The sequence below is a fragment of the Balaenoptera borealis genome (genome assembly GCF_965194805.1).
Source record: "Balaenoptera borealis genome assembly, chromosome: 11".
In the NCBI taxonomy this organism is placed as follows: domain Eukaryota; kingdom Metazoa; phylum Chordata; class Mammalia; order Artiodactyla; family Balaenopteridae; genus Balaenoptera; species Balaenoptera borealis.
This window is the reverse complement of record NC_138868.1, coordinates 90,636,638-90,657,368: the sequence shown is the minus strand read 5'-3', so window position 1 is coordinate 90,657,368 and position 20,731 is coordinate 90,636,638. Positions and strand designations below refer to the sequence as shown.

Below are 20,731 nucleotides of genomic sequence, written 5' to 3'. Positions count from 1 at the left end.
TTTCCTTTATTAGAAGATTAACAGCTTAAAACATTTAGTTATCTGGCTTTAGGATGGTGCCTGAGGAGTTTGATGGTAGTGAGAAGAGAAGTAGAAAGAAAAATGTGTGCATGAAATAAAGACCAGCTCTTTTAAGTGTAAAACAAATATTGGACTTGAGGGTGCAATCATTCAAAATCATAAGTTTGAGTTTTGGTATGCTCACTCTGAACTGAAAAGTGCCAATCAGCACGTTCAGATAAGAGCACAAAGATTCTCTGTTTGTACATTCTCCAACTCCATCCCAGCCAAGGAGTGAGTCTTAGGAAACTGACTTTCACTCCTTGAGTCATAAATTTGCTTTTGATTGTCACATCTCTATAGATAGCAAATTAGAACATGATGTACAGTTTAGGAAGCACATTATTTCATGACATTAAATTTATTTCTATAATTAAAAACTAGTTTTTAAGAAATTTGGGAGTGTAAACCAGTTATTCAAGCTTAATTGGGGTATTTTATAAAATTTGTTTCAGTAAAAGGTCTGTTTCAGTGGTTTAAAAAGCCAACTTGAAAGCTCAATATACAAAGAAAATACCTAAACATGAGGGAAGGGGATGTTGGCGGGGGGGGTCCTAGAGCTCTGACCACTCTATTCCTCTTCCATGGTCTTTGAGGTGTTTCAGTAGCCCCTTTAAAAATCACAGCTTAAACCAAGGTAAATGATTCCAAGAGTTCTCAATATTTACCATTACATTTCACATATTTTAATAAAAAACTCTTTGGGAGAAACATAAGGCATATAGGTGTTTTTATTGGGGGTGTGCCAAAAGATGAGTTATTGGCTTCAGAATACAAATGAACTTATTGGCAAAACAGAATAGATCAATCAGAATAAAATATTTTTCTTTAAAAAACTAGGGGAACAAAACTGAATTAACTTTTTTTCTCTCCATCCTAGAAATTACATAGCTGACTGTATTTCACAGTAGCTAACCCATGTGAATACAGGACAAGCTATGGTTCTCACCTGAAAGTGGCCACGAAGTTCACTGTGGGCCAGCCTAAGACAAAGGATTTCAGGGCATTGGTGTTGCCTTCTCCCACTTCATCCACACAGCTTGCCGTCCACATGTCACTTAATTTTATTTTATTTTTTATCTTAAAGTTGTTGTTATATCTAGAAAGATAAAAACCAGACAGGATTTTTTGTTATTCTGTTTCTTAAATTTTATGAGAACTTCTATACTTGTGATAAGAGGACAGTTTTCACTAATCATGGGCAAAGAACGTCTTATTCATTTTTCTTACCTTCAGTGCCTACCACAGTAAATTGTAACGTTTGGCTACCTTAGCCCAAAAAGGCCGTTGAAACATTTGATGTATTGGTCCTCATGCCTCCATTTATGGCAGCAAATAGCCATAAACTGGCAACTTTATTTTTCTATACGTTGAGCATTGCATTTGGATCAAAAACCTAATTTTAAACTTACTGCTGTTATAAAAAATTAATTCTTTTATTATTTACAATTTGCTTATTTCCAAAAATATTTGAGTGGCTGAATAAAAGATTAAACATAAACATTACTTATTAAAATATTTATAAAAATTTCACTTTATATGCACTAAAAAATATAAACTGGAATTAATTAGAGAAATTTACAATGCATTTCCAACTGAGTGGTTATGATTTTCTAGTCTTTAGAAGCAAAGATTATTTTAAATTTCCTTTTTAAACCATTTCCCCTTATATTTTGGCTAAAATTGAAAAAGCTGTAGCCTAAAAATAGACCCTAAACTAAGCTGAAAAAAAAAAAAGATGCCAGGAAGTATTATATTTAAGTAGAGTTGATACAATTAATATTTATCTCTGGGTACAAAGAAGGTGATTTACTTTTAAGCTGGCAATGAAATTGCTTTTTGATAATTTCTATCTAATCCCCCTTACAACCCTGATATTGACACTATCCTATCTCTTGACCTAGTTTACAGATTTAATGCTCATAATGGACCTGAGATTTAAAGAGTTAGAAGGCACTGGTAAGGATAAAGAGAATGCCCAGGTAAACCTTGGTACTTCCTATCATTCAGAGCCATTTATGGAAACATTAAAAGCTAAAATGAAATCAAAGATGCTTCATATGGAAGTATCCCTAAAACTCCTCATGGAACATTTAAAGCTAAAATTCTTCAGTAGGATTTATAAAATGTAAAGGGATTTTTCAGGAACTATACATGAAGAATAATCTAGATTCAAAGCCTCATCTATGCTTCCTGTAGGGCACACAATATAAGTACAATAGAAAAGTGCCTTGAGGCACAATGCCTTCATTCTATATTTCATTTCAGTATTTTTCACCCTATTGTTATAAATCATTCAATTTTTAAAAAAGTAAAATCCTACTTCTTTTTTTTTTCTTTTAAAAATCTTATTTCTTGATGGCAGCTATCTAGGTAATATAAAACTGAAACTATGAATCTTTTCCAAGGAAAAGTATGTTTCCATATCTATTTTCATACATTTTGAGTTTTTTAATGCAGGCCTCTCTTTATATTAGATACTTCAAATACCATGTGGGAACTTGTATACCTATTGATTTGGAAAAAGCCATTCCAACGATTCCTTCCACCTCATTATACAAAAAACAAGGAACTGTCCAAAAGTGTAAACAATACTTCCATTCTAATGGCCAATATTTATTGAGAACTTACCATTTGCCAGTCACTGTTAACACTTTACACAAATTGTTAAGTTTAATCCTCAAACATTTTAGAGGTGAGGAAATGTTGTCACAGGGAGGTTAAGTAATTTGCCAAAAGTCAAACAGCTTAACTAGCAGAGCTAGAATCCGAACCTGAGCAGGGTTGACTCTTGAGCTTGTTTATGCTCATAACCATTAGGTATCTATAAAAAGCCCTGGATATAGCCATTCTTACAAAGCACCTGGAGGTGACTTTGTATCCATGAAGTTTCCTTCAGCTTTACTATCTTAAGACTTACTTTTTCAAATCTCCTTACCTACAAGGCTTTCTGATGGGACTGTTTACTATGGAAGTAGGGGAGAAATCTCATGAACATTTATGTCCATAAAGCTAGAGGTACTAGTTTAAAAATATTTAAAACAAGTATTCCAATAAAGCTTTATATTAAGATGGATAGTATTAGGGTCAGTGTGTATCTTCAGATTTTTCACTCTCAATTTCTAACAGTATTAGACTATTCCAATGGAAATTTAAAAGTATGAATTCCAGTGAACCGTTGAAATACACAGGACTCTAGAAAGATTTCCCTTCATTCTAAGATGGAGATGGTCTATTAAATACGTTTTGGGGTAGAGAATATGGTATATTCCACAAGTATCTGATGGTAATTCTACTGGTAATGAATTAATAATCAGAACTTTTTTTCTCCTCATCTTTTTGACCTACACAGAATTCATCATTACTTCCCTATTTGTTTAGGAAATAAAATATGAGAATAGTGATGGCTTAAGAGGGTATGAAATAACTACTTTCATTTCCTTTTAGTAAATTCCAAATAGGTGCTCTATGGCTATTAACAGAGATAATATCAGCTTCTTTCTAAATACTCCGATGCTCATAAACATTGTTTTTAAAAAATGTAAAGCCCTAATTCTATAGGAAAAATAACTTTTAATTCAGCTTTCTAATGAATATCAAAAGTGGTCCCTAAGGTCACATCCAGGTTTAATACTTGCTCTAATTCAGTATGGAAAAGAACGACAATAAACTCAAAACAATTTTAGGCAAACATTGTCAACATTCAGCATAAAATGGAGCAAATAAAATACCTTAGCCAAAGAAAGAAAGACTTTGGGCTTTCGTTGTTCTTCTTTATCTAACTCCTTTAGATGGTAGGTTAGGTTGTTTATCTGAGATTTTCCTTGTTTCCTGAGGAAGGCCTGTATTGCTATAAACTTCCCTCTCAGAACCACTCTAGCTGCATATCATAAACTCTGAAGTGTTCTGTTTCCACTTTCTTCTGTCTCAAGGTATTTTCTGATTTCTTCCTTGATTTTTTCATTGACCCATTGGTTTTCTTGTAGCATGTTGTTTAGTCTCCACATGTTTGTGACTTTCCCATTTTTCTTTTTGTAATTGATTTCCAGTTTCATACAGTTGTGATTGGAAGATGCTTGATATAATTTCTACCCTGTTAAATTTGATGACACGTTGTTTTCTGGCCTAGTATGTGATCCATCCTGGAGAATGTTCCATGTACACTTGAAAAGAATGTGTATTCTGCTGGGTTTGGTTGGAGCGTGCTGTAGCTATCTATTAAGTCCACCTGGTCTATTATGCCATTTAAGAACACTGTTGCCTTAATGATTTTCTGTCTGGATGATCTGTTCATTGATGTAAGTGGGGTGCTCACATCCCCTACTATTATTGTATTATTGTCAGTTTCTCCCTTTTAACATTTTCTCTCTTTTAACATTTGCTTGATATATTTAGATGCTCCTGTACTGGGTGCATGTATGTCAATGAGTATAATACCTCTTCTTGTATTGATCCCTTTATCCCTACCTAATGCCCATCTTTGTCTTTTGTTATAGCCTTTGTTCTAAAGCCTACTTTATCTGATATGAGTATTGCTACTCCAGCTTTCTTGTCTTTTCCATTTGCATGAAATATCTTTTTCCATCCCCTCACTTTCAGGCTGTATGTGTCTTTAGCTGTGAAGTAAGTCTCCTGTAGGCAGTATATAGATGGATCTTGGACTTTTTAATACAATCAATGTTTTTTGACGTATTTTTTTCCAATGACATTTAAAGTGATTATTGATAGGTACTCTTATTGTCACTTTGTTACTGGTTTTCTGGTGTTTTTGTTTTCCTCTCTGTTCCTTTTTTTCTTCTGTTTCCTTTTTTCTTGTGGTTTGATGATTTTCTTTAGTGGAATGTTTGTGTTCCTTTCTTTTTAGTTTTCGTGTATCTATTGTAGGTTTTTTTATTTGTGATTACCATGGGGTTCATATATGTTGACGTATATCTACTTGTTTTAAACTGATAGTCATTTAAGTTCAAACACATTCTAAAAAAATCTACATTTTTTCTTCTTTCCCCCATATTTTGTGTTTTTGATGTCCTATTTCACAAGTTCATATTTATCCCTTAACTGTTTATTTTAGTTATAGTTGATTTTTACAATTTTTGTCCTTTAGACTTCATAATGTCTTATTTAAGTCATTGATCCACAGCCTTTACTGTATATTTTCCTTTATTAGTTGTATGTTTCCTTTTCTGTAATTTGTTACTTCTTGTTGTAGCCTTTTCTTTTCTATTAAGAGAAGACCCTTTAACATGTTTTAGGGTCAAGTTAGTACTGATGAGCTCTTTTAGTTCTTGCTTGTCTGAGAAGCTCTTTATCTGTCCTTCAATTCTGAATGAAAACCTTGCTGGGTAGAGTAACCTAGGTTGTAGGTTTTTCCCTCTCAGCACTTTTAATATATCATGCCATTCTGTTCTGGCCTGCAAAGTTTCTGTAGAAAAATCAGCTGATTGCCTTACGTGACACTTTGTTTTTCCCTTGCTGCCTTTAGAAGTCTATCTTTAACTTTTGCCATTTTAATGTGGTATGTCTTGGTGTGGGTCTCTTTGGTTTCATCTTGTTTGGGACTCTCTATGGTTCCTGCACGTAGTTATCTGTTTCCTTCTTCAGGTTTGGGAAATTTTCAGCCATAATTTCCACAAATACCTTTTTGGCCCGTTTCTCTCTCTCTTCTCCTCTGGAACCAGTATAATACAAATGTTAGTATGCTTGATGTGGTCCTACAGTTTCTTTTTGATTAGTGATTTTCATTATTCTATCTTCTAGATCACTTATGCATTCTTTTGTATCATCTAGTCTGTTAATTTCTTCTAGAGTGTTTTTCATTTCAGTTATTGTATTCTTAAGCTCTGACAGGTACTTTTTATATTTTCTAGTTCCTTGTCAAAATTCTCACTGTGTTCATCTATTCTTTTCCCAAGTTCAATTAGCTTTTTTATTACTATTACTTTGAACTCTTTATCTGATAAGTTATTTATCTGTTTCATTTGTTGTTTTTTCAGGGTTTTGTTCTTGTTCTTTTGTTTGAAACAAATTCCTCTTTCTTCTCATTTCGTTTAACTTTCTCTGTCTCTATGAAATTAGGTGAATACTTACCTATCCCAGTCTTGAAGCAGTGTCCTTGTGTGGGAGTATTCCTATTCAAGTATGTGTGTTCTCAGTGGCTTTGGTGGGAGAGCTGGATCTGAATTGAGCGTGGGTCATATCTTCCTCCAGGGTGTGTTGGCAGCTATCACCTTGGTGAGAGGTAGGGCTGGAGACAGAGGCCTAGAGCCAGAGCCAGGTGTAAACTAGAGCTTCTCTTATGTTCAGTAGCTATCACCACCCTATTTGTGGCAGGGTCAGGTCCATACTGTTGGAGCAGAAGCCCTGAGGGTCAGATATGAGCTGGTTCTGTTCCTCTAAGTATGCACTCTCCCCTCTCCCAGCCATGGTACCTTCACCCCAGAGGGGAGTAGCGATGCAGCAAGAGGGATTTGGAGCAGGCACCTGGTGCAGCTAGGGCGCACACTGGGACGGCTCCAGCATGTCAGTCAGAGCTTCAGACAGCTCCTGATCTGCTGCCCTCTGTGAATGCCAGCAATAAACATCTTTGCCGCATTTAACTGCAGTGCTGGGTCTGAGCTGGCTCCATCCCCTGCAAGTGCTCACTTGCCTCGGCAACATTAGCCTTCATCTTAGTTGGTAATTGCGCCAGAGTTAGAGGCGAGGCTGCGGTGTTCACTATTGTCAAAGCCCTGGGCAGTTTTAATCTGCTTCCTCTGCCTTGTTTTGGGAGTAAGCAAGAGTGTGTCCATTTCTTCATGGGTGGAGTCTCGGTTTCTTACAGCCCTCCTGTCAGTCAGTGGTTTTCAAACCAACTAAGGGGACTTGTCTTCCTAGTGCTGGCTGGGGTGCCCAATATGTGGTTCAAACCCCTCCCTCCCCAGGGAGGATCTGCAAGCCCATGATATCTCCCTCCTCTTCTCTGTCCCTTCCTAGGGATGTGAGTCTTGACCTGATTGCTTCTCCTCCCTTCCTTCCTGACTCCCTGTGGATCTTTCTTTACAGCCTTGGTTGCCAAAGAGTCTTTCTGCCAGTCTCCAGTTTGTTTTCAGTGAGAATTTATTTTCATGTAGATGTACTTTTGATGTGTTTGTGGGGGGAGGTGAGCTCAGCACCCTCTTACTCCACAATCTTGATCTCCTCCCCTACCCACATCTTATTTGTGACATGGCATAACTTAGGTGTGAGGGTATGGATAGCAGAAAAAAGTTTACTATTCTCTAGTGACAAAAAATCTCTTTGATGAGATTGGATTTGTTAAACTACTCTTTTATGATGTTTCATAAACAGTGAGAATGGGGGATGGAGCAAGTTGTAACTATCGTGTTCTAGGTTGGATGATAACTGCACTGGCATTTAGTGTTGAGCGAAAAGTGAATTCTTTTGGTTACCTCTAAAGTGTATTCCAAATAGTCTGCGTCCTTCCTTTAACTGCCATTTCCCCAGATAAAGTCTTCATTATATCTCATCAGGACTACTACAATAACCTCCTGTCCAGTCTCCTTGCTTCTACTCTTTTCTGTCCTCTAATCCATTACCTATCATAGCCAGAACAATATTTTAAAAATATGTACATTATTCTACTCCCCTAATTAAAACCATTTGGAATAAAATCCAAACTCCTATCATAGCCTTTGTGGTACCCATCCTCCAAGATGGCTCCCAATGATCCCAACTTCCTAATACTCACACTCTTCTGTAGTTCCCTTCCAATTGTACCAAGGTTGATCTGTGTGGCCAATAGCCTACATCAGAAATGATGGTATGCTACTTTCAAAATTAGGTTATAAAAGACTGCAGCTTCTATTTTAGGTGTTCTCTCCCTTTAACACTCTCTTCCTCACTCTCTTGGATCTTTCACTTTGAAGGAAACAATACCATGTTACAAGCAGCCCTGTGGAGAAACTTACATGGAGAAGAACCCTGGAAAGCAGCCATTGTGGAACTGAGGCCTGCCAGGATCCACATAAGTGATCTGGGAAGTTTCAAGATTCTCTCCAGTTAAGCTCTGAGATGACTATAACCCTGGTTCAACAGCTTGACTGCAACCTCATGAGGGCCCCTGAGCCAGAACCACTAGCTAAGCCATTCCCAGATTCCTGACTCAGAGAAAATGTATAAGACGTTTGTAATCATAAACTGTTATGTTTTGGGGTAATCTGTTATACAGCAATAGATAATTAATAGATAATTAATGCAGCCCATAAAGGTCCTGATAACTTGATCCTTGTCTATTTCTCCAGTCTCAATTTATATTACTCTCTTCCTGCTTATTATGCTGGCCTTCTTTTAACTCCTCCAAAGGGCCAAACTTTCCCTACCACCCTTGTACCTGCTGTTCCCTCTGCCTAGAATACCCATCTTCCTAATATCTGAATGGCTAGTTGTTTTTCATTCTTCATTGATTTTTTTCCCCCCAACTATACCTACCTAACATATATCCCATATTTCACTTCACCGTATTTTCTTCACAGCATTAGGAACAATTTGTCATTTCTCCCTACACACATTAGAATGAAAGCATCAAAAAGCAGGGACTGTACCCATCACATTCTTCACCGTATCCCCTTTATTTATTCAGAGCATGGCACAGAGTGGGACTTAAATGAATACTTGTTGAATGAATAAATAATTGCAACATCTTTTCAAAACCAAATCAAAACAAAACAAACATAAAACTCACTTCAGATATTAGTATGGTAACAGAGGCCAGATATTCTTACAGTGAACATTGAATAGAAAGGTTACCTTTGTTGGTGGAAATGCAATTTTATGATAACCAGGAGAGAGTGTCCAGTATACCTACTTGATTTTGGCCACGATAAACAGATCATTGAACAGGAAAAGATGTCGCTCCTGCCTCTGCAGACCTCTTTTCAGTTCTACCCGGCCATCAATTAACAGAGTCCTATTGGAGCACAAAAATGATGACAGAAATGCACATGTGTCCACGTTAGCAGAAGGACTTTCCCTGTAACAGATCAAACACCACAGATCTTTAGTCAAATGATCAAATATAGGATTGAGTTTCTACAAAAAATTATAGGTTAAATTTGGTCAAGAAATATAAAGCTCTATAATTTTTTTAATGCAATGGCATAGTTTTCTAACAGGTCCCTCAGTCTGTCTCCACATGGTAGCCCTTAATATTTTATTATAAAATTTTTTAAACAAAAAGCAAAATGAAAAGTTTTATAATAAACATATGTATATCCCAAACTAGATTCTACCATTAAAATTCTACTGTACTTGCTTTATCAGATACCTATCTAACTCTCTCTCAATTAACCCATTCTATTTTTGACTTTTCAGTAAAAACTGCATACAGCAGTACATTTTCCCCCTAAATACTTCAGCATGCATATCATGTACAATGAAATGCACAATTCTTAGGTGTGTATTTTCTGAGTTTTGACAAATGTATTCACTTGTGTAATTTAAACCCTTATCAAGATATAGAACATTATTATCACTCCAAAAAATTTCCTCTTATCCCTTTTCAGTTGTTATATTAATTAGATGAAGACGGCCTCTATGTATTGGCTCAAGTTGTTTATCTCTTTGTTGCAGGCTGAGATCCATTAGCTCCAAAGTCTGCTGGAACTAAACTAACATTTTTATACACCCAATTATTTAAAAAATAACCCAAAACAAGCAGATTTTTAACCATTTTATAGCTTGCCTGCTTTGTATACTCCACAAAACTACACCCACACCTGCTAGCCATTGATAAGACAGAGCCTTGTGGTTATAAGACCCAAGTCACTACTACCTTTGGAGCTCTCTGACCCAGACTCCCCACCGTGCTACTGAGCAACATCATTTAGACATGTAATCTCCAGAGCCACCCACTCCAACCTCCTTCACCTCAGGAATTCCCTTGCCCTCCTCCTTTTTTGGATGGTGGTCCTTTGGCCATAAACCTCTAGATTGTCTCATGCTGTAAGGGACTTCCTTTCTTATGCAAACCTGTCCAAGGGTCATAGTTTTTTCATTGATCAGCCCCCAAGTCCCTCAAATTCCTTACAACAGTCAATCCCTACTCCGTCAACCCCAAGGCAACCATTATTATGATTTTTTTCCCCACTGAAGATTAGTTTTGTCTATTCTAGAATTTCATATTAACAAAACCTTAGTATGTACTCTTTTCGTGTAAGATATTTCTTACTCAGCATGTTTTTGTTACGTTTACTAGTAATCCATTCCTTTATATTGATGAACAGTATTCCACTGTATAAATATATCAGTTTGCTTATTTATACTCCTACTGATGGACACGTGGGCTCTCTCTAGTTTTTAGCTATTATGAATAAAACTGCTATTAAACTTCTATTGGTCTTTTTTATGACCTATGTTTACATTTTTCTTGGAGAAATATCTCACAGTGGAACTGCTGGGTCACAGAGTAGGTGTTATGTTTATTTTTAGAAAAAAACTACCAGTAAGTTTTCCAAAGTGGTTGTACCAATTTATATTTTCAACAATAGTGCAGGATAATTCTAGTTACTTCACAACTGTGTCAACATTTGCATTATCAATCTTTTAAATTTTGGCCATTCTAGTGGATATATAGTAGCGTCTCATTAAGATTTTAATTTGCATTTCTCTGATGACTAATAATGTTGAACACATGTTCTTATTGGTTATTTGTATATATTAATTTGTGAATTGTCTCCAAATATTTTGCCTACTTAAAAAGATTGTGTTATGTATCTTTTTATTATTGAGTTGTAGGAATTTTTTTATATATCCTGGATCTATCTATCTATCTATCTCCTGATATACATATATATAAACACATATACACATATACACATACACACCTATATACATATACATATATATACACATATATATATCCTCTGTCAAATGTTTTGCAAATATTTTCTCCCAGTCTGTGATTTGCCTGTACATTTTCTTAAAACTTAAAAAGTTTTTAATTTTGATGAAGTCTAATTTATCATTTTTAAAATGGTATTTGTTTTCTGTGTCCTTTCTAAGAAATCTTTGCCTACCCCTAAGTCATGAAGATACTCTCCTATGTTTTCCACTAAACTCTGTATGATTTTAGTTTTTACATCTAAGTCTATGATCTATCTAAAATTAATTTTGGTTTATGGCATAAGGTAGGTGTTAAGCTACACTTTGTTTTTCTATACGAATACCATATTGTTCCAGCACCATATGCACAAAAGGATTTCCTTTCCTCAGTGGATTGCTTTGGTACCTTTGTTGAAAATCACATGACTGTAGACCATGGGTCTATTTCTAGGCTGTCTATTCTGTTTCACTGATCTTTTTAAGAATTAATCTATGCCAGAACCACATTGCCTTATTATTCTATCTTTACAGTAAATCATGAAATTAGGTAGTATAAATCTAGAACTTTTTCTTTTTTAAAATTGCTTTGGATAATCTAAGTCTCCTATATTCACATACACATTTTTGAGATTAACGAAGATGAAGAACACAGGAGAGAAAACACATTGTGGCTGGGGAAGAAGAGATGAGTGCAGCTTCAAATGTACTGAGTGTGAAATTACCAGGGGACTAGGTGCCATGGGGAGATAAGGCAGGCAGCCAGCACTTAAAAGAGATGTCATATTTGTTATCATACAAAGACAGTTGCATAAAAATACTATGGGAATGACTAGAACTGCCCAAAGGGGCAAAGAATAAGAAAAAAGGCAGAAACACATCCCTGAAAAAAATGTAATCTGAAGGGGTGAAGAAAGGAGGAGAATCTGTGAACAAGATGGAGAGTAAGTGAATAAAGCAGTAGAAAAAGAATAATAAAAAGCAGTGGTGGTCTGTAGTACTGAAACTGGTGAAGGGGATAACAAGTTGAAGACTGAGAAGATGTCTGGGAAAAAAGTCATCAGTTGTTCATTAAGACCTTCAACAAAGCAGTTCCAGGAAAATGGTGAGGGCAGAACTCAAATGGTCTAGGGTTTGAGGTGAGGAGTGAAAAGAATAGTGAAGAATTAAAGCAGTAAATCTGGTTATTTTTCAACAGCTTAACACTAGAAGGTGACTTTAAGAGGAAAGGGAGGAAGAAGAGAGAAACAATACCTAAGCCCTGAAGGTAGGTATCATCCCTCATTTTACAGATTTGGAAGCTGATGTTCATAGCAGTTAAAACACACTGCTATTAAGTGAAGGGGACTTACAAGTTAAGTATGTTCAAAACACTTACTTTAAAAAATTCCATGTAGCCTTTCAAAAGGAAAAGAACTTCATTCATACTGACTCAGATTCCTCCTCCACCCATGGCAGTTGAGCTCAGCAGTTTAGGACTTGATGGGGGTAGGGGAGGGTGTGGGCTAATCTAAGACTTTTTCCTAAGTAGTGTGACATGGTGAGTTATTTTGGCTGCCTCAGTTTCCTCACTGTAAAGTAAGGCAGTTGGAGTAGAAGGTCTTTAAATTCCTTTTATAATTTGTATACGTGACTAACTATATTAACATGTACTCAAAAGGTGGAATTAAGATTACTGATGAGAGAGGTTGGGCCAAGACAGCAGAAGAGAAAGACCTTGAGCTCACCTCCTCTCACAAACAAACCAAAATCACAACTATATGCAGAACAACCATTGCTGAAAAAGACCAGAACCTATCAGAAAAGATCTTCTACAACTAAGGACATAAAGAAGGAACCACAACGAGATAGGTAGGAGGGGTGGACTTGTGATATAGTCAAGTCCCATACCCTAGGGTGGGTGACCCACAAACGGAAGAATAATTACATTGCAGAGGTCATCCCACTGAAGTGAGAGCTCTGAGCCCCACATCAGGTTCCCCAGCCCAGGGGTCTTGTACCAGGAAGACAAGCCCCCAGAGCATTCAACTCTGAAGGGAGCAGGGCTTAATTTCAGGAGCCCCACAGGACTGGGGGGAAATAGAGACTTCACTCTTAAAGGGTGCACCCAAAATCTCACATGTACCAGGACCCAGGGCAAAAGCAGTAATTTGATAGAAGCCTGGGACAGACCTATCTGCTGGTCTTGGAGAGTCCCCCAGACAGGCAGGGGGTGGGTGGCTGTGGCTCACCCTGGGGAAATAGACACTGGTGGCAACCATTCTTGGAAGCTTCTTCTACTACGTGGAAGCTGGTGCTTGCAGGTGACATTGTGGGATGCTCCCTCTCGCTCATTAGCGCCAAGACATAGCCCCAACAGCCTGTAGGTGTCAGTGCTGGGATGCCTCAGGCCAAGCAACTAACTGGGTGGGGACAAAGTTCCACCCATCAGCAGACAGGCTGCCTGAAGACCTCCTGAGTCCACAGCCACCTCTAGACATGCCTCTAGACATGGCCCTGACCACCAGAAGGCCCTGGACACAGCTCCATTCACCATTGGGCAGGCACCATCTCTGGAAGCCCCTGGGTCCCCCACTGCCCTATAGGAAGCCTGCACTAGCCTCTAGACCAGTCTTACCCACCAGGGGGCAGACACAAGTAAACAACTATCCTGCAGCCTATGGTACCTGGCCTGCTCACAGCAGGCCAGACTTTGCTGTGAAACCAGCTGGGCCTCAGCCCTGCCCACTAGCAGGCTGACACAAGCTCTGAGACACCCTGGACCCCATACCCAACTGTATCAGGAAACCCTCCCACAACCAGTGACCTGACACCAACTCTGGGATCCCTGGGCTCTGCAACCAGATTCCAGGACCCAGCTCTGCCTGGCAATAGTCCAGCATGAACCCCAGGACCTGGCTTCACCTACCAGTGGGTAGGCAATAGCCCTGGAGTCTTCTGGACCCTGACTCTGCAAACCAGTGAGACAGCATAAGCCCCGGGGCCCCCTGGGGTTCTACAGTCAGCCACTTTGTGACCCAGTCCTAACAACCAGTGGCTGGCAGCCTCTGCACAAGGCAAGACCCTGGGCCATCCAAGCCTCCAGACCATCTACATAGTCAGCCTGCCACAACAGAAGGATACATGCAGCCCTCATAGGGGAAACTTCTAGAGCATATAGATTGGGTGATGAGAGGGGAGTGTGCTACTGGAACACATAGGACATACCCTACAAAAGGCAACTTCTCCAAGGTTAGTAATCATAACCAATCTACCAGATATATAAAAATAGAGCAACTTAGGCAAAATGAGGTGACAGAGGAAAATGTTCCAGACAAAGGAACAAGATAAAAACCGCAGGAAAAGAATTAAGTGAAGTGAAGATAGGAAATCGACATGAAAAGAAGTTTAGGGTAGTGACTGTAAAGGTGATCAAAGAACTTGGGAATAGAATGGATGCACAGAGTGAGAAGTCAGAAGTTTTTAACAAAGAGTTAGAAAATTTAAAGAACACACAAACAGAGATGAAGAATACAATAACTGAAATGAAAAATATGCTAGAAGGAATCAACAGTAGACTAAATGATACAGAAGAATGAATCAGCAAGCTAGTAGCCAGGGTAGTGGAAATCACTGATGCTGAACAGCAAAAAGAATGAAAAGGAATAAGGACAGTTTGAGAGCTCTAGGACAACATCTAGTGCACCAATATTCCCAATATTCCCAATACAGGGATGCCAGAAGGACAAGAGAGAGTGAAAGGGGCAAAGAACATATTTGAAGACGTGAAAACTGAAAACTTCCCTAAGTTGAGAAAAGAAACAGTCTCATACAGAATCAACCCAAAGAGGACAACCCCAAAACACACTGTAATTAAAATGGCTAAAAATAAAGATAGAATACTTATGAAAAGAAGCAAGGGAAAAGCAAAAACTTACCTACAAAGGAACTCTCAGAAGGCAATCAGCTGACTTTTCAGCAGAAAATCTGCAGGCCAGAAGGAAGTGACATGATATATTTTCAATGATGAAAGAGAAAAATCTACAACCACGAAATCTCTACCCAGCAAAGCTTTCCTTCAGATTTGGAGGAGAGATCAAAAGTTTTACAGAGAAGCAAGAGGTAAGAGTTCAGCACCACAAAACCAACTTTATAAAAAATGTTAAAGTGATTTCTCTAAACAGAAAAGGCCACAACTAGAAATATGAAAATTACGAAAGGAAAAATCTCATTGGTAATGGCAAATATACAGTAAAGGTAGTAGGCCAACCACATATAAAGCTAGTAGGAAGGTTAAAGGACAAAAGTAGTAAAATCATCTATATATACAGCAAGTAGTTAAGAGATACACAAAAGGATGTAAAATATGATGTCACAAACAGTAAACACGGGGGGCAGGTAAAAATGCAGGGTTGTTAAACTGCTTTCAAACTTAAGAGATCAGCGACTTTAAATAATTGCGTATACACACACACACACACGGCTACATAAAAGCCTCATGGTAACAATAAACCAACAATCTATAATAGATATACACAAAAAAAGAAAAAGGAATCCAAACATAACACTAAAGATAGTCAAAAAATCACAAGAGAAGAGAATAAAAGAAGAAAGAAGAAAAAAGACCTACAATAACAACCCCAAAACAAGTAACAAAATGGCAATAAGAACATACATATCAATAATTACCTTAAATGTACATGGACTAAATTCTACAATCAAAACACAGAGTAACTGAATGGACACAAAAACCAGACCTAAATATGTGCTGCCTACAAGAGACTTGCTTCAGATCTGAAGACACACACAGACTGAAAGTAAGGGTATGAAAAAAGATATTCCATGCAAATGGAAATCAAAAGAAAGTAATGTAAGTATTGCTACCTTATATCAGACAAAAGAGACTATACAGTAAAGACTGTTAAAGAAGAATACTACATAATGATGAAGGGATCAATCTAAGAAGATAAAACAATTGTAAATATATATGCACCCAACATTGGAGCACCTAAGTACATAAAGCAAATGTTAATGGGCATAAAGGGAGAAATCGACAGTAACACAATAATAATAGGGGACTTTGACACACCACTTATATCAATGGACAAATCATCCAGAAAGAAAATCAATAAGGAAACACTAGCCTTAAATGACACATTAGAGCAGAAGAACTTAATTGATGCATGTAAAACATTCTATCTGAAAGCAGCAGAATACATGTTCTTTTCAAGTGCACACAGAATGTTCTCCAGGATAAATCACATGCTAGGCTACAAAACAAGACTTGGTAAATTTAAGAAAATTGAAATCAGATCAAGCATCTTTTCTGGTCACAATGCTATGAGACTGAAACCAATTACAAGAAAAAAAATGCAAAAATCATACACATGTGGAGGCTAAACAATACACTACTAACCAACCAATGGATCACTGAAGAAATCAAAGAGGAAATCAAAAAATACCTAGAGACAAATGAAAACAAAAGCACAATGATCCAAAAACCGATGGTACTCAGCAAAAGCAGTTATAAGAGGGAATTTTATAGCAATACAAGTTTACCTCAGGAAACAAGAAAAATCTCAAATAAACCATCTAACGTTACACCTAAAGGAACTAGAGCAAGAACAAACAAAGCCCAAAGTTAGTAGAAGGAAAGAAATTATAAAGATCAGAGCAGAAATAAATAAAATAGAGATTAAAAAAAAACAATAGAAAAGTTCAATGAAGCTAAAAGCTGGTTCTTGGAAAACATAAACAAAATTGATAAACATTTAGTCAGACACTCAAGAAAAAAAGGGAGAGGGCCCAAATCACTAAAATCAGAAATGAAAAAGGAGAAGTTACAACTGACACCACAAAAATTCAAAGGATCACAAAAGACTACTACAAACAACTATATACCAAAAATGCACAACCTAGAAGAAACGGACAAATTCTTAGAAAGGTAAATCTCCCAAGACTGAACTAAGAAGAAACAGAAAATGTGAACAGACCAGCTACCAGTAATTAAATTAAATCAATAACTTAAAAACTCCCAACAAACAAAAGTCCAGTACCATATGGCTTCACAGGTGAATTCTACCAAACATTTAGAGAAAAGTTGACACCTATTGTTCTCAAACTATTCCAAAAAATTGCAGGAGAAGGAATATTCCTGGGCTCATTCTATGAGGTCAGCATCACCTTGATACCAAAACCAGACGAAGATGTCACACAAAAAAGGAAAATTACAGACCACTATCACTGATGAATACAGATGCAAAAACCCTCAACAAAATATTAGCAAAATAAATCCAACAACACATTAAAAGTATCATACACCAGGAACAAATGGGATTTATCCCAGGGATGCAAGTAATTTTCATTATCTGTAAATCAATCCATGTGATATATCATATTAACAAACTGAAGAATAAAAACCATATGATCATCTCAATAGATGCTTTTGACAAAAAGCTTTTGACAAAATTCAGCATCCATTTATGACAAAAACTCCCCAGAAAGTGGGCATAGAGGGAATAAACCTCAACATAATAAAGTCCACATAAGACAAACCCACAGCTAACCCCATACTGGATGGTGAAAATCTGAAAGCATTTCCTCTAAGATCAGGAACGAGTCAGGGATGCCCACTCTTGCCACTTTTATTCAACACAGTATTGGAAGTCCTGGCCACAGAAATCAGAGAAGAAAAAGAAATAAAAGGAATCCAAATTGGAAAGGAAGAAGTAAAAACTCTCATTGTTTGCAGATGACATGAAACTATACATAGAAAATCCTAAAGATGCCACCAGAAAACTACTAGAACTAATCAATGAATTTGGTAAGGTTGCAGGATACAAAATTAATGCACAGAAATCTCTGGCATTCCTATACACTAACAATGAAAAATCAGAAAAAGGAATTAAGGAAACAATCCCATTTACCATCACAGCAAAAAGAATAAAATACTAGGAATAAACCTATCTCAGGAGGCAAAAGACCTGTACTCTGAAAACTGTAAGACCTTGATGAAAGAAATTAAAGATGACACAGATGGAAAGATATATCATGTTCTTAGATTGAAAGAATCAATATTGTTAAAATGACCATGCTTCCCAAGGCAATCTATAGATTCAATGCAATCCCTATCAAAACACCAAGGACATTTTTCACAGAACTAGAACAAATAATTTAAAAATTTGTATGGAAACACAAAAGGCCTTGTACAGCCAAAACAATCTTAAGAAAAAAGAAGAGAGCTGGAGGAATCATGATCCCTGACTTCAGATTATCCTACAAAGCCACAGTAATCAAAACAGTATGATACTGGTATAAAAAGATACACATAGGTGAATGGAACTGGAGAGACCAGATTAATTAATTATTAATTAATAATGTATTGGTCAATAATAATGTATTTGGTCAATTAATCCATTACAAAGGAAGCAAGAATATACAATGGAGAAAAGACAGTCTCTTCAATAAGTTGTGCTGGGAAAACTGGACAGCTACATGTAGAAGAATGAAACTAGAACATTCTCTAACACTGATATACAAAATAAATTTAAAATGGATTAAAAACCTAAATGTAAGATTGGAAACCATAAAACTACTAGAAGAAAACATAAGCAGAACTCTCTTTGACATAAATTGTAGCAATAATTTTTTGGATCCATCTCCTAAAGCAAACAAAATAGAAGCAAACATAAGCAAATGGGACCTAATTAAACTTAAAATCTTTTGCACAGCAAAGGACACCACTGACAAAACAAAAAGACAGCTTACTGAATGGGAGAGAATATTTGTAAATGATATGACTGATAAGGGGCTTAATATCCAATATATATAAACAGCTCATACATCAAAAAAACAAATAACCTGATTAAAAAATGGTCAGAAGACCTAAACAGACATTTCTCCAAAGAGGACACACAAATGGCCAAAAGGCACATGAAAAGATGCTCAACATCGCTAATCATCAGGTAAATGCAAATCAAAACCACAATGAGGTATCACCTCACACCTGTCAGAATGGCTATCATCAATAAGAACACAAGTAACAAATGTTGGCGAGGATGTGGAGAAAAGGAAATCCTCATATACCATTGGTAGGAATGTAAATTGGTGCGGTCACTGTAGAAAACATTATGCAGGTTTCTCAAAAAGCTAAAAATAGAACTACCATTTGACCAAGGAATTCTACTCCTGGTTATATATCCAAAAAAAATGAAAAACACTAATTCGAAAGATACATGCACCCCAATGTTCACAGCAGCATTATTTACAATAGCCAAGATATGAAAGCAACCTAAGTGTCCATCAACAGATGAATGGATAAAGAAGATGTGGTATATATATATATACAATGGAATACTATTCAGCCATAAAAAAGAATGAAATTTTGCCATCTGCATCAACATCGAATGACTTGAAGGGTATTATGTAAATTGAAATAAATCAGACAGAGAAAGACAAATACTGTATGATATCACTTATATGCGGAATCTAAAAAATACAGCAAACTAGTGAATATAATTAAAAAGAAGCATACTCACAGATACAAAGAACAAACTAGTGGTTACCAGTGGGGAGAGGGAAGGTGAGAATGGCAACACAGGGGTAGGGAATTAAGAGGTACATGATATTATGTATAAAATATGATATAAGGATATACTGTAAAACAAAGGAATATAGCCAATATTTTATAATAACTGTAAGTGGATAATAACCTTTAAAAATTATGAATCACTATATTGTACACCTGTAACTTACATAATATTATACAACAACTATGCGTCAATAGAAAATTAAAAAGAAAACAATAAGATTACTGATGAGAGGGAAACTCTGTGAAAACAACCCTATCCTAAAGTATAGTTTATAAAGGCAAGGATAAGCATACATGAAAGTGGCCTCAGGGAAACAAGCCAGTGTAAAATCCAAGCAACAGTAATAACAATAATGACAAGAACTAAGAGATATTTCTTGTATTAGTCTAATTTTTAAAGGAGCTCAAAGAACAAGAATTTGTCAGGGTCTCCATCAAAGTATAGGGTATAAGAGACCATGCTCTGTCATCCCAAGTATCTGGTTCACATGGCAGCTGCAATAAATGGAGATTCTGGCTTATCTATGTTTCTTGGATTTGAATAGTATGGGTATCAGTGTCTGATCTCTCTTGGGTATACTAAAGGGCTGAGAACCACACACTATCGTGATAACTCTCTGAGGTAATATCTGAGTAATCAGCCATCCCTTCCTCTATTACAGTTGTTCTTAAAGTGTGGTTTCCCCACAAGTAGCATCAGCAACAACTAGGAACTTCTTAAAAATGCAGATTCTCAGGGCCACCTCAGACTTACTGAATCAGAAATTCTGGAGGGTTGCCTGAGCATTTTGTATTTTAACAAGCTACTCAGATTATTCTAATGCACGCTGAAGTTTGAAAACTACTGTTCTCTTCCGACTCTCTAACACTGGTTCTAACATTCTAAAATTCTACAACTGTGTTTTTAAACTAAGTATAAATAGCATTTATTTCTAAAGGTAAAGTGAACTTTTAAGATTTGTTCCATCATTTCCTGTGTTTTTTGCGCTATAGGTACCATTCCAAATAAGTGAATTCTGTTATGCTCACTAATTACTAATTAAGCACATACTATGTATAATTTGCAGAGATGCAGAAGTGAATAACAAGGCAAATAAATCAACTGAAGTCCTCAGAAATAAAAGGGAAATGGAGTTACTATGTTTAATATTATAGATTGGAATTAAACAGAGAGAAAGACCCAGATCCACCATCACAGAGAAAAATCCTTCCTATTTCAAAATCTTCTGGGGTGGGGGAATAGGAGGA

The 20,731-nt window shown here is 36.7% G+C and overlaps 1 protein-coding gene across 3 annotated transcripts in view; it reads right to left on the bottom strand.

Annotated features, from left to right (window-relative positions):
- ARHGAP20 (Rho GTPase activating protein 20) overlaps positions 1–20,731 on the bottom strand; it is a 149,042-nt gene that overhangs the window by 61,612 nt on the left and 66,699 nt on the right. The window contains exons 3-4 of one of the 3 annotated variants that reach the window (XM_082343447.1): positions 8,903–9,067; positions 1,010–1,159 (exon numbers count right to left, since the gene is read on the bottom strand). In XM_082343447.1, the coding sequence (XP_082199573.1) occupies positions 1,010–1,159; positions 8,903–9,067 (315 nt within the window). Of the gene's footprint in view, positions 1–1,009; positions 2,602–8,902; positions 9,068–20,731 lie in introns of those variants that run through there. The other 2 variants (XM_082343448.1, XM_082343449.1) reach the window with 2 other exon arrangements.